We start from the raw sequence: 11,302 nt of genomic DNA, 5'->3' as shown, positions 1-11,302 counted from the left end.
TTCAGTCATTGGCTGGCAGTGTTTGGGGGCCTCCGGGAAGGTCTGTGCTGATAGGCTGCAAAGTCTACGGCACGCAGGAGGGTGGAAGTGGGACGCTTCTACGGTAGCCCCGCGGGGACAATAGAGACGGGGAGCCGCTCTGGGTGTGACTCGGGGGCTTCGCGATGGAGCTGAGCGAAATGCTCTACAACAAGTCCGAGTACATCGAGACGGTGCGTGTCGAGTCAAGGCGCTAGTCCTCTTTACCCGGGAACCAGGCCAGTGGGAGTGGGAGAAGCATCGCCGTGCCAGGGCGCTCACCTCAGAATAATGCATGAAACGTATAGAGGCAGAGCGGAGGCCACAATTCGTTTCCTCCTTCCTCCCCTCCTTTTCTCCTCGCATGCCTTGTCTTTTTTTATTTTAAGGCTGCGGGCGGGGCTGCCTTTTTTAAAGTGATATATAAGCCGCTCTGGAAGGCCGCCCCCATTTTTTTGTCTGAAAAGCAGCATGGAAGGTGTCTAAAAGCATCAGAGTGCGGGTTGTGATGGTGAGGTCTGGAAGGGCCTTTGGCTAGTAACCCAACCCTACTTAGCTTCGGAGGGTGGGGGCATGCTGTGAAGAGTCCTATGCCATGATCACTGTACATGGACTAAGGTGGCCCTCTAGGTACCTGACTCCTAAGCTGGCAAATGAATGAAGCAGACTTCCCTGGCCTGGTGCCCTCTGGGTGTTTTGTATTCCAAAGCATCAGGAGGGCACCTGATTGCTGAAAAGGTAATAGAAATGGCTATTTGGAAACTAACCAACACCTAGTGAAGCAGTTTCAGTACCGACAATGTGTGTTTCCATTGGCTGTTCCCAATTAATAACCAGTTACCATGAACAGGAGGAGGGCTGTTGTAATTCATTGGTCAGTCCCTGCTTTACATGCAAAACCCCCAGGTTCAATTCTCAGCTTCCTTGGGGTGGCTAAATAGAGAGCTGTTGCCAGTCAGTGCTGAGGGAGGTGGGACAATTAATATGTCTGGGTATAAGGCAGCTTCCTATGAGCTTATATGCTATTGTTGTGTTCATGCAAAGCTGCTAAGATTTATTTTTAATGCACAGTGAAATAATAAAATAACAGCACAACAGCACTTAATTATCATATCAAATGAAATGCACACACTCACCCTTGAAGTTTGAGAAATACTTAGAGGCAGGCGCCCCACATGTAACATTATGGTAGTTAATCTGGTGGCCATTGGGTTACAGATAACTATGGCCGTTTGGTGCTCCCACCCATATTGCAAAGATCGCAGGGCTCTTGCCCAAGTACCTTCTCCAAGAGCTTTGTTGTTGCTAATCATTTCTGCCTTTCTCTATCTCTTTAGGCATCTGGGAACAAAGTGAGCAGGCAATCTGTGCTGTGTGGAAGCCAGAACATCGTGCTCAATGGCAAGGTGAGAGGCTTTTGAACTCCAGAGGCTGCCTAAGGGACAGGGTAGGAAGGGATTGTAAGTGCAGTGAACAGTTCATGGCCTACTGATAGATTCAAAGGATGGAAAATAAGACCTCTTGTTCAGGTAGGCCAGTGATGCCCAAAGTGAGTGGTACTGCTCCCTCGGGGGGCGGGGGACAGTGGGATAACCTGGAGAATACTAAGAGGCAAGGGGGCTCTTGAGGTGGGCCCCTTCAAGTGTGCTGATTGCTTATTTACATTGACCGGGCTACAGCAAACTGTGAAACACCTTTCTTCCTTCATATTTCAAGTTTTACTGCTCTCATCATTTTCAAAGCCATTTCCTAAATTTATGTTTTAAATTGTTTCTATGCTTTTTTTAATTGTGAACCACCTAGGGAGACTCTTTAATGCAGCATAAAAATACTAAAATAAATAAAAGATAATCTTGACACTGGCTGCACCTGGGGGTGGTTCTTACAGCAACCAAGGAAGATGAGCCATTTAGTGTGTTGTTCACATTTACATGAATCCCATCTTTTGCATGTTTCTCACGGTCCTATCAGAATGCCATCCTGCTTTGAGAAAGCTCCAGAACTGCAGTAATTCTCTTCTTTCCCATTCAGACAATTGTCATGAACGACTGCATCATCCGAGGGGACTTGGCCAATGTGAGAGTTGGGCGCCACTGCGTGGTCAAAAGCCGAAGTGTCATCCGTCCACCTTTCAAGAAATTCAGCAAGGGGTAGGAGTTGCTTGGGACAAGGTGGGAGGGCTTCCTTGAAACAGGGTAGTGCTGAGTTTTGAGTTCAAGGAGCTGGGTTCCTTAATAAACATAAAATCATCTAGACTGATAATCCCACTGCTCAATTTTGATATCTTCCCCCCCTCCCTTGGAATATTCTTTGACAGAGGTGACAACTATCCATAGGAGATGATTGAGAAATCATCACATACACATCCTAATTTCAAAAGAGTGGGGGTTACTGAAGGTGACCGATGCCTCCTGGCTCCATTGTTTTGTTCCATTTTTAGATTAATGAATTTGAGTAGAGAAGAGTGTATACCATTTTTTAGCCTACATATCTGTAGTTGGATAGCTCCAGCAAAGCCCCAGCAACCAGCTGCGCATCAGGGCTTGCATAGTGCTGTGTTTGCTCACCCACATGGTTTGATTTCAGTCATGATGCCATGCCATTGACAGACGAGTGGCCCCTCCCAGCTGTCAAACTTGACCCATGGTTGGTGGGGGAGATTACCAGTCCCACCAGCTGAATCTACTTCCTCACTCAATATAATTGTTCAAAGAGTGCATGGGACCTTTCCTGGTGATGATAAGCCTGGGGGAGTTAAGGATCCCACATACTTGGGAGTGGAGACTTTGCTGAGAGGGTGACTGCTGTCTCAGTGGAACTGGAAGGAGACCTCTGCATTGGCCTCTAGCCAAAAGACAGCAGCCCTAGACATTGTGGGGCTGGTGTACTGCCTTACATCTGCTTCTTGACATGGCTGCAGCCAAAACCTAAGGACGGGCAGAGCAGAAGAGCTTTGGTTGGAGGTTGCCAACCGTGAGGAATTCGGAGGGGGGATCCAGGAAATCTTTGTGTTCTTCCTTGCCAATCCCACTTGGGCGTTGGTAGCTCCTGGGCATGCTGCAGGTTGTTTGTTATGGTTCTGGGGCTTCAATGATTAGATTTTATTTTATTTTTGGTGGGGTAGGTGTTGCTGGCTATAAATATGCCCCCCCCCCAACACACATGTATATTTATTCTTCAGGGTTGCATTTTTCCCTCTGCACATTGGTGACCACGTTTTCATTGAAGAGGACTGCGTCGTCAATGCGGCTCAGATCGGCTCCTACGTCCACATAGGCAAGAACTGCGTCATTGTAAGTGTGTCTCCCCTTGGGCATCCTGCAATATTTATGCAGTATAACAGTCCCACTGAATTTCAGGCAGTTGCACAGGGGCCAAATGAACCTAAGAAGAGCCTGCTGGACCAGGTCAAAGGGGGCTCATCTAGTCAAGCATCTTGTTCTCATAGTGGCTAACCAGATGCCTGTTGGCAACCAGCCAGGGTATTTATTTGGCTCAGAATCAAGTTTTACTTATTTACTGCATTTATATGCCGTCTTTCCTCCAAGGAGCTCAAGGTGGACTACATCAATCTCCTCTACCCTGTTTTATCCTCACAACAACAACACTGGGGAGATAGGTTAGGCAGTCACCGACCCAACGTCACCTAGTGAACTGCTTAGCTGAGTGGGGATTTGAACCCTGGTATCTTCCAGGTCCTAGTCTGATACCAACCCTTACACCACACGGCTCTCTAGTTCACCCTGAGGCTCTTGTAAGCCTGGGTGCCTAAACAGATTACACCACAGTTCAAGATCCACGTATGCACCCATTCAAATGGAACTTCCTGGCCATGTCCGTGTTTGGCTGGGGAGGCAGGCGGAAGCTGAGACCCATTCATATGCCAGAGATTTCAGCTTGTGGAGTGGAGCCTTCTGCTCCTGGTCAGCTGCTTGCTGTGGCTGCCAAACTCCATTCCCAGTTGCTGTGTTCCTCTCTTGTCTGCAGCAGTCCAGGGCACCAACTAATGGCAGGAGGGTGAGGTCATGGCAATGGGAATGGCTGTGGCTTGGCAGGCCTGGGACAGCAGCAGGAGTTTGGTCTGTGCAGTTCTTTTTGTGTTGTGGGGAGTGGACGCAACTTCAGACCGAGGGAACTGAGAAGCAGGCCCCAACTTCTGTATGCAATGCAGATGCTTTAGCGCTGAGCGTTGGGAAAGGGCCATAGCTCATTGGTGCAGCATCTGCACTGCATGCAGAAGGTCCCAGGTTCAATCCTCAGTAGCATCTCCAAGTAGGGCTGAGAGAGATCTCTGCCTGAAACTATAGAGAACCATTACTTCCAATCAGTGTTGACAATACTGAGCTAGATGGACCAAGGGCCTGATTCAGTATAGGGCAGCATCCTATGTTCTTATGAAAAAGTTATTGAGTGAATATGTGTGCATAGCTTCTGCACTGCACAGGATGAGCAGCATGCCAGTGACAGGGCTGATGGCCAAATCCAGTCACCCCCTGTCTTCATGCCTGGGCAACCCCAGGATATGGGTAAAAAACCCCAGTAGAGTCCACTCCTTGTAGAGATCAGAGAAAAACACACACACAGGAAGCAGGATTCTTCAGTATGAGTTTTACTGAGGCTTAAATTCATACAGGAACTTACTAGATTCCCAGTAAGGCAAAATCTTTGCTCCAAAACGCATCCAGGTACAGAAGCAAAATCACACAATATATATGGAAACAAAAGTAAAGAGCAGGATGAAGGACAAAAGATAAAATGCCCAGCAGGCAGGGGTATGTATCTCCCACTGTGGCAACGACCTTGACTAGATAAATGCAGCTGCAAGCTTGTTCTGTTGTGAACATGCTAGAAAGTTCAGGAAGATTCTAGTAGATTCTACATCCATAAAACTTCCATCCCTGACAGTTAGAACCTCTCTATGCACCTAACCCTTTCTGAACAGACTTAATGAAGCCATTCCCAATTAACAGCCATGGGGCTGTATCTAACTCCTGTTCAGGGTAGACCCACTGAAATCAATGAACCTAAGTTAGTACTGTAATGTCCATGACTGGTAATGGGTCTGCTCTGAATAAGGCTAACATGGGGTACAATCCAATGATTCATCAGTGTGTGAGAGAAACACAATTTGTCTGAGAGAAAAAGGCGGCATATCTGTGTAATGTGGTTAGCGATAAAAGATACACCCATACGCTTATAACACACAATTTCCATGGCTCAGTGTAAGAACATAAGAGTCTGCTGCTGGATCAGTACAGTGGCCCATCTAATCCAGCATCCTGTTCTCACAGAGGCTGAGCAATTGCCTATGGTAAACCAGCACGCAGAATGCAAGAGCAGCTCTCCCCTCCTGTTGTTTCCACCAGCTGGTATTCAGAAACATTGCTGCTTCCAGGTGTGGCGGGACAGCATAGCCCTCATGGCTGGTAGTCACTGAGAGCCCTCTCCTCCATGATATTGTCTAGCCCTCTTTTAAAGGGCCTTCTCGGCAGTGGCACCCTCCCTATGGAAAGCCCTCTCATCAGATGTCAAGGAGATAAAGAATTGCACAACTTTTAGAAAACATCTTAAGGCAGCCCTGTTCAGGGAAGTTTTTAATGTCTGACATTTTATTACTACAGTGGTACCTCGGGTTACATACGCTTCAGGTTACATACGCTTTAGGTTACACACTCCGCTAACCCAGAAATAGTATCTTGGCTTAAGAACTTTGCTTCAGGATGAGAACAGAAATTGTGCTCTGGCAGCGTGGCAGCAGCGGGAGGCCCATTAGCTAAAGTGGTGCTTCAGGTTAAGAACAGTTTCAGGTTAAGAACAAATTGAACCCGGAACAAATTAAGTACTTAACCCGAGGTACCACTGTATTTATATTTTTCTGGAAACCACCCAGAGTAACTGAGGAAGCCCAGCCAGATGGGCGGTGTATTTAATAATAATAATAATAATAATAATAATAATAATAATAATAATAATAAATATTTATATCCCGCCCTCCCCAGCCGAAGCCGGGCTCAGAGCGGCTAACAACAGTAAAATGATACAACATTCTAAAATCAGTTCATTATAAAATCAGTTCAAATCAGATTAATGGCAACCATTGGGCTAAAGTTCTATGAGGATTACCGAAGGAGGGGGTCAGGCTGTGCCTTGGCCAAAGGCCTGGTGGAACAGCTCTGTCTTGCAGGCCCTGTGGAAAGATGTCAAGACAGGGCCCTAGTCTCTTGTGACAGAGCATTCCACCAGATCGGGGCCAGAGCCGAAAAAGCCCTGGCTCTGGTCGAGGTCAGCCTAACCTCTCTGTGGCCTGGGATCTACAAGATGTTTTTGTTTGAAGACCGTAAGGTCCTCCGTGGCACATACCAGGAGAGGCGGTCCCGTAAGTACAAGGGTCCTAGGCCGTATAGGGCTTTAAAGGTTAAAACCAGCACCTTAAACCAGATCCTGTACTCCACCTTATAACAACAACAACAACAACAACAACAACAACAACAACAATAATAATAATAATAATAATAATAATAATAATAATAAATAATAATAATAATAGTTATCCAAGTTGGTGGCCATCCTGCAGCAATATAGCTGTGAAGCTGTACCCATGGGACCTGTTGACAACTTGCCCAAGTGCCTGTCGAGAGATCCCAGGAGAGTGTATCAGTCTAAGCCCCAATTGTTGCAACCTCCTCCTTTGTCTTTCACCATCCAGCCCTAGTATTAAAAAAAAGTCCTGCGTGACTCAGTGTTTGCACTTTAAATGCCACTTGGCTCCCCTGCTCTTTTGTCAACGGGCATTGCATCGGATCTCTCCTGCCTGCGCCCTCTTTGTCAAAGTGGCCTGAGCTCAAGCGCCAGCTGCTCGTGGGGGCTGCCCTGAATAAGCACTTTGTTCCCAGAGTTGGCACCAGTTCAGAGCCCTTGGTTTGTCAGCCTTGCTGTTGCTGGGAAATGTGAAGAGGACAGCCAGGATAGCTTACCTGAACAAGATACCGCTGTGGTTTGGCATGTGTGGAGATACCTGAGGAGGGGGCATGTTTCCTGGACACAAGAAGAGCCTGCTGGATCAGGCCAAAGGAAGCCCATTTAGTCCAGCATCCTGTTATCACAGTGGCCAACCAGATGCCTGTTATGGGAAACACTTAAGTAGGACCTGAGCACAAGAGCCCTCTCCTCTCTTGTGTCTCCCAACTGTGGAGGCAGAGCATAGTCATCCTGGCTAGTAGCCATTGATAGGCCACCCCTCCATGAATTTGTACAGTCCTCTTTTGAAGACATCCAAGTTGGTGGCCATCACTGCCTCCTGTGCGAGTGAGTTCCACAGTTTAACTATGCACTGTTTTGAGGAAGTTTAACTATGGGCCATTTGGAGAACGACTTAGTTTTATCCGTCATGAATCTTCCAATCTCCCTGAAAAGTGGGCCAGAGTCTGTGTCTCTTTAAAGAGAGGGCACGTCCTGATCTCCCAACGGAGACTTCCTGGTGGGAATGATTCCCCTCTCTGGCAGCCAAACCAAACAACAAACTTCAGAACGAGGTAACTCGAGAGCTCTCTGAATCTCTCCCACGTCCCCACCTGAGCAAACATTGTTAGGTTTTTATTTGCTGAGAGAACAGAGCTTCTGGCTGTCCCGGGACTGCAGTGTGTGGGACGTGACTCCCGCTTAACTGTCCCAGAACCTGCCTTTGGCACCTGACCTGAGCAACTTGGCTCTTCTCATGCCCAGGAACTGCAGCCCAGGGGCGTCTGAAGCGAAAATACACATTTGCCAGAACAGTAAAAGATCCGGTGTTCATAGCTACGTTTTGCTCACCTGCTCAAGCAGGTTCTATGGGAACTTCAGCTGGAGGGGGGGAGCTGTGTCCCTGCAGATGGAGTTGGACTATACTGAAGTTCCCATTAGCCTTGACCATCTGCTGCATTGGCTGGAACTGATGGATTTGGAGGCATGGTTTCCCCAGCCTTGAACTAGAGTGTGGTACAGAAAAACATAAGACAGGCCTGCTGAATCAGGCCAAAGGGGGCCTATCTTTTCACAGGGACTAACCAAATGCCCCAATGGAAAGCCCACAAGCAGGATCCAAGCACAAGAGCACTCTCCCGGTGCTTTCCAGCAACTGGTATTCAGAGGCATCCTGCCTCTGACAGTGGAAGTAGAACAGAGTCGGTGGCTAGCAGCCATCAATAACCCTCTCTTCCATGAATTTGTCAAATCCTTTTTTAAAACCATCCAAGTTGGGGACCATCATTGCCTCCTGTCGGACTAAGTCCCGTAGTTTAACAATGCAGTTATACACACACACTCTTGGTGCTTTTTCATATCTTTTTATTCTTTGCTGGGTGGTCTGCAGACCACACTAAGCCCCCCTCTTCCTTCCTCCCAGCTGTTCCTGTTGGCTGTTGGCTCTCTGTGCCATGTGTGGAAAGGCTTTGGCCCCCCCAGATGTTGTTGAACTACCACTCCTATCAGCCCCAGCAAGCATTGCCAATGGCCTGAAATGATGTGAGTGTTAGTTCAACAACAGCTGGAGGACCAAAAGTTCTCCACCCTGCAGCTGGCCAGCTGCTCCTTTGTTAAAATGTCTGATAAAGCCAGACATTTATCTCTCGTTCTTCAGGCATGCTGGCTGTGCACGCTCCCCTGATCCAAGCTCCCTGCACATTGCTCTTGCTACAGAAACACAGAAGGGGGGGGGGTGAGCAGCACTTTGATTCCCTACCCAAAATTAGCGCTGCAAACCACACAAATTGTAGAGTTGCAAGGGAGTCCTCTGGGCCACCTAGTCCAACCCCCTTCAGCACAGGAATGACAGCTAAAGAATCCTTGACAGATAGCCATTCCAAGCTCTGTTTAAAAACCTCCAATGAAGGAGCGTCAGCAGTACTCAGAAGGAAAGTCCTGTAGTGCTGCAGTTGGTGAGAATGCCAGTTAAGAACAAAACCACCCACTTGGATGCAGTTGAGCATTGGGCTGCCTGCTGGCCCTTTAAGCCTGGAAATCCAGGTCATGAGTGGCAGGTGGAAGCATGGTTTCCCCATGGGAACCTAGGGCCTGTTCTAATTCCAGACTGACTTGTGGCACATCCTTTTTAGGGTCGCCGGTGCGTCCTCAAAGACTGCTGCAAGATCCTTGACAACACAGTCTTGCCTCCGGAAACGGTGGTCCCACCTTTTACCGTCTTTGCAGGCTGCCCAGGTAAATGGGGGGGGGGGAGGGGGAGAGGCTTGCCCTATAAAATTGTGTGTGCCTTACTCAAATTGGGACAGTGGCCACACAGCAAAGGATGTTCCTTAATGCCAAGCTGGCTGCTCACACTCCACTTCACCCCCAGGGCTCTTCTCCGGAGAACTTCCCGAGTGCACACAGGAGCTGATGATTGATGTCACCAAGAGCTACTACCAGAAGTTCCTGCCTCTCACCCAGGTCTAGCCGTCTCCACCTGGCCCTCCCGTGGCCCTCTGCAGGAAGAAGAGTGGGAAGGAGCTTCGGCGTGACTGGCGTGGCTTGTGAGAGTCCTGCAAGCAGTTGGCTCCAAGCCCGACTGGCAGACTCTGCAAGAAGCTGCCTTGTGTAACACCATCTTCCCTTCTTGGGCATTCCCTTCATTCCTCTGCCTCACCCCCTTGTCCACGATCTGGACTGTTCTGTCCCATATGGGAGGCCTTTCTGTGCTGACCACCATAGCCCTGCCACTGACCAGCCTGGACTAACCCCACTGTCTACTTCGCTTGTGAGAGACTCGCATGTTATTTATCCCTAGATCCAGGGTGCATTGGAACGTGAAATGGGCAGAGACAAACCTCCTGAGCGGGAGGACGGATGGCCAGCCTACAAGCGAGGGGGGAGTCTGTGTGCTTCTGCTGTCATCTCCCCCCACCCAGCACATTCCTAATTAGAGGCCAACGTGACCAGAGGCCCCTCAGCACCCTCTCCTCCAGGCAGGTGTGTATGTAGCCTCCCTTCCTGCCTGCCACCCTCTAGTGGGGAAGGCTCTGCTCCCTGCCTGGACAAGATGAGAAAGTGCTCATCTATTTGGCCCTTGAAGGCTTCCCAGCAAGCCTCCATCTCCACTTCATACGACTGTTGTGAAGGCCATCGTAGATGTGGGACATGCACTGTGACCCAGATCAGACTGTCCAGACTGTCCCTTTATCAGCTGCATATTTTTCAGGCAGCGAGAGATATGTGACTCAGAGAAAAGGGTGGCGCTGAGGAGTTGACCTGGCACTTAACCATAGCAATCCACTCTTGAACACATGCCCTCGGCAAGCAGCTGCTTTGACTCGTTTCCTCCTGCAGGGGGTGGCTTTGTAGAGGTTGTTTCAGAGCATAGGGCTTGAGTGCAGTTAGGAGGTGGGTGGCCTTGTGGATTTTGCACAGGGGTGGGGGTCCCTGTACAGGGTTATGATTGGGGGTAGTATGTCTGGAAGGGCATAGGGCAGGGACAGGGCTCCTGTGGTTATTCGGAAGCTGCTAGACTCCCAACTCCCACCTTGCCTGACCATTAGTCATGCTGGCTGATGGGAGTCCAGCATCATCTGGCAGGCCACAGCTTCCCCATGGCTGGGTCATCTGCAAGAGAAGGTCGTGTCCTTCCCTTTAGGGTAGACACTGCTGGAAAACATGAAGGAACCAGCTTCCATCTGGGGATGCAAATGACTCCCACCCCTGCCATATACACTCTACCGATCCTTTGCTTCTTTCCAGGTCAAACCCCCAGTCCAATGGTTTGGTGGCTGTGCGTATCCCTGGTTCCCACCCAGCTGCTTCCCGAATGTTGGATACAGGGCCAGCATACTTGCAGGCAGGCGGGTGGGTGTGCTTCTTCTTTTCATCTGTTCTACGGCACGTACAGCTTTGCCACCCATTAACTAGCCATGGCCTCTCCAAACACAGAAGCCTGGAGGAGCTGCTGTTAACCATCGCGTCACTGTCCGCCTTGTTTATACTTTGCTGTCCACAAATTAAAATCCTCTCAAGTAGGTCAAGTGCTTTGAAGTGGTAATTTTCCTCCAACAAATCTTCTGGAAACAGAGCGGGGGGGGGGGGGAGTGTCCCGCTGGCGTCACCACCCACTGCTTTGGCAAGGGGCGGGGGTGCTAGCTGCACCTCTCCTTGGTGAAATCTCCAACTGCTGAATAAATGGGGCTGCTCAACCAGCCACCCAGACTAGCCCAGCCCAGCTACCTGTAACTGATTCCACACATAGAATTCTAGAATTTGGGAGGGACCTCAGAGGTCATCTAATCCAAATCCCTCTAGCGAAGGAGAGTCCACCAGGGGACTC

The 11,302-nt window shown here is 49.2% G+C and overlaps 1 protein-coding gene across 2 annotated transcripts; it reads left to right on the top strand.

Moving 5' to 3' along the window:
* The first annotated feature begins 54 nt into the window (after window positions 1-54).
* Window positions 55-11,003, top strand: DCTN5 (dynactin subunit 5). Of its 2 annotated transcripts, XR_014557873.1 has the most exons (7): window positions 55-212; window positions 1,356-1,424; window positions 2,050-2,168; window positions 3,200-3,311; window positions 9,108-9,210; window positions 9,347-9,527; window positions 9,564-9,703. XR_014557873.1 is itself a non-coding variant. In XM_083711963.1 (6 exons), exons 1-6 carry the CDS (start codon window positions 165-167, stop codon window positions 9,442-9,444), a joined length of 549 nt encoding a protein of 182 aa, XP_083568089.1. In that variant the 5' UTR covers window positions 55-164; the 3' UTR covers window positions 9,445-11,003. The 2 variants fall into 2 exon arrangements, 1 of the variants encoding a protein (XP_083568089.1); XM_083711963.1 differs by having other exon boundaries at window positions 9,347-11,003.
* The last annotated feature ends 299 nt before the right edge of the window (window positions 11,004-11,302 follow it).

Source organism: Podarcis gaigeae, assembly GCF_964106915.1.
Source record: "Podarcis gaigeae genome assembly, chromosome: 14".
Lineage (NCBI taxonomy): Eukaryota > Metazoa > Chordata > Lepidosauria > Squamata > Lacertidae > Podarcis > Podarcis gaigeae.
The sequence above is the reverse complement of the archived record's forward strand: the minus strand, read 5'-3'. Positions and strand labels throughout refer to the sequence as shown.

Excerpts from the sequence above, each read along its gene's own strand:
- DCTN5 (XM_083711963.1), top strand. The coding sequence starts at position 165 with ATGGAGCTGAGCGAAATGCTCTACAACAAGTCCGAGTACATCGAGACG. Across the intron at positions 213-1,355 it reads AGTCCGAGTACATCGAGACG|GCATCTGGGAACAAAGTGAG; the intron begins GTGCGTGTCGAG and ends CTATCTCTTTAG. Across the intron at positions 3,312-9,107 it reads TAGGCAAGAACTGCGTCATT|GGTCGCCGGTGCGTCCTCAA; the intron begins GTAAGTGTGTCT and ends CATCCTTTTTAG.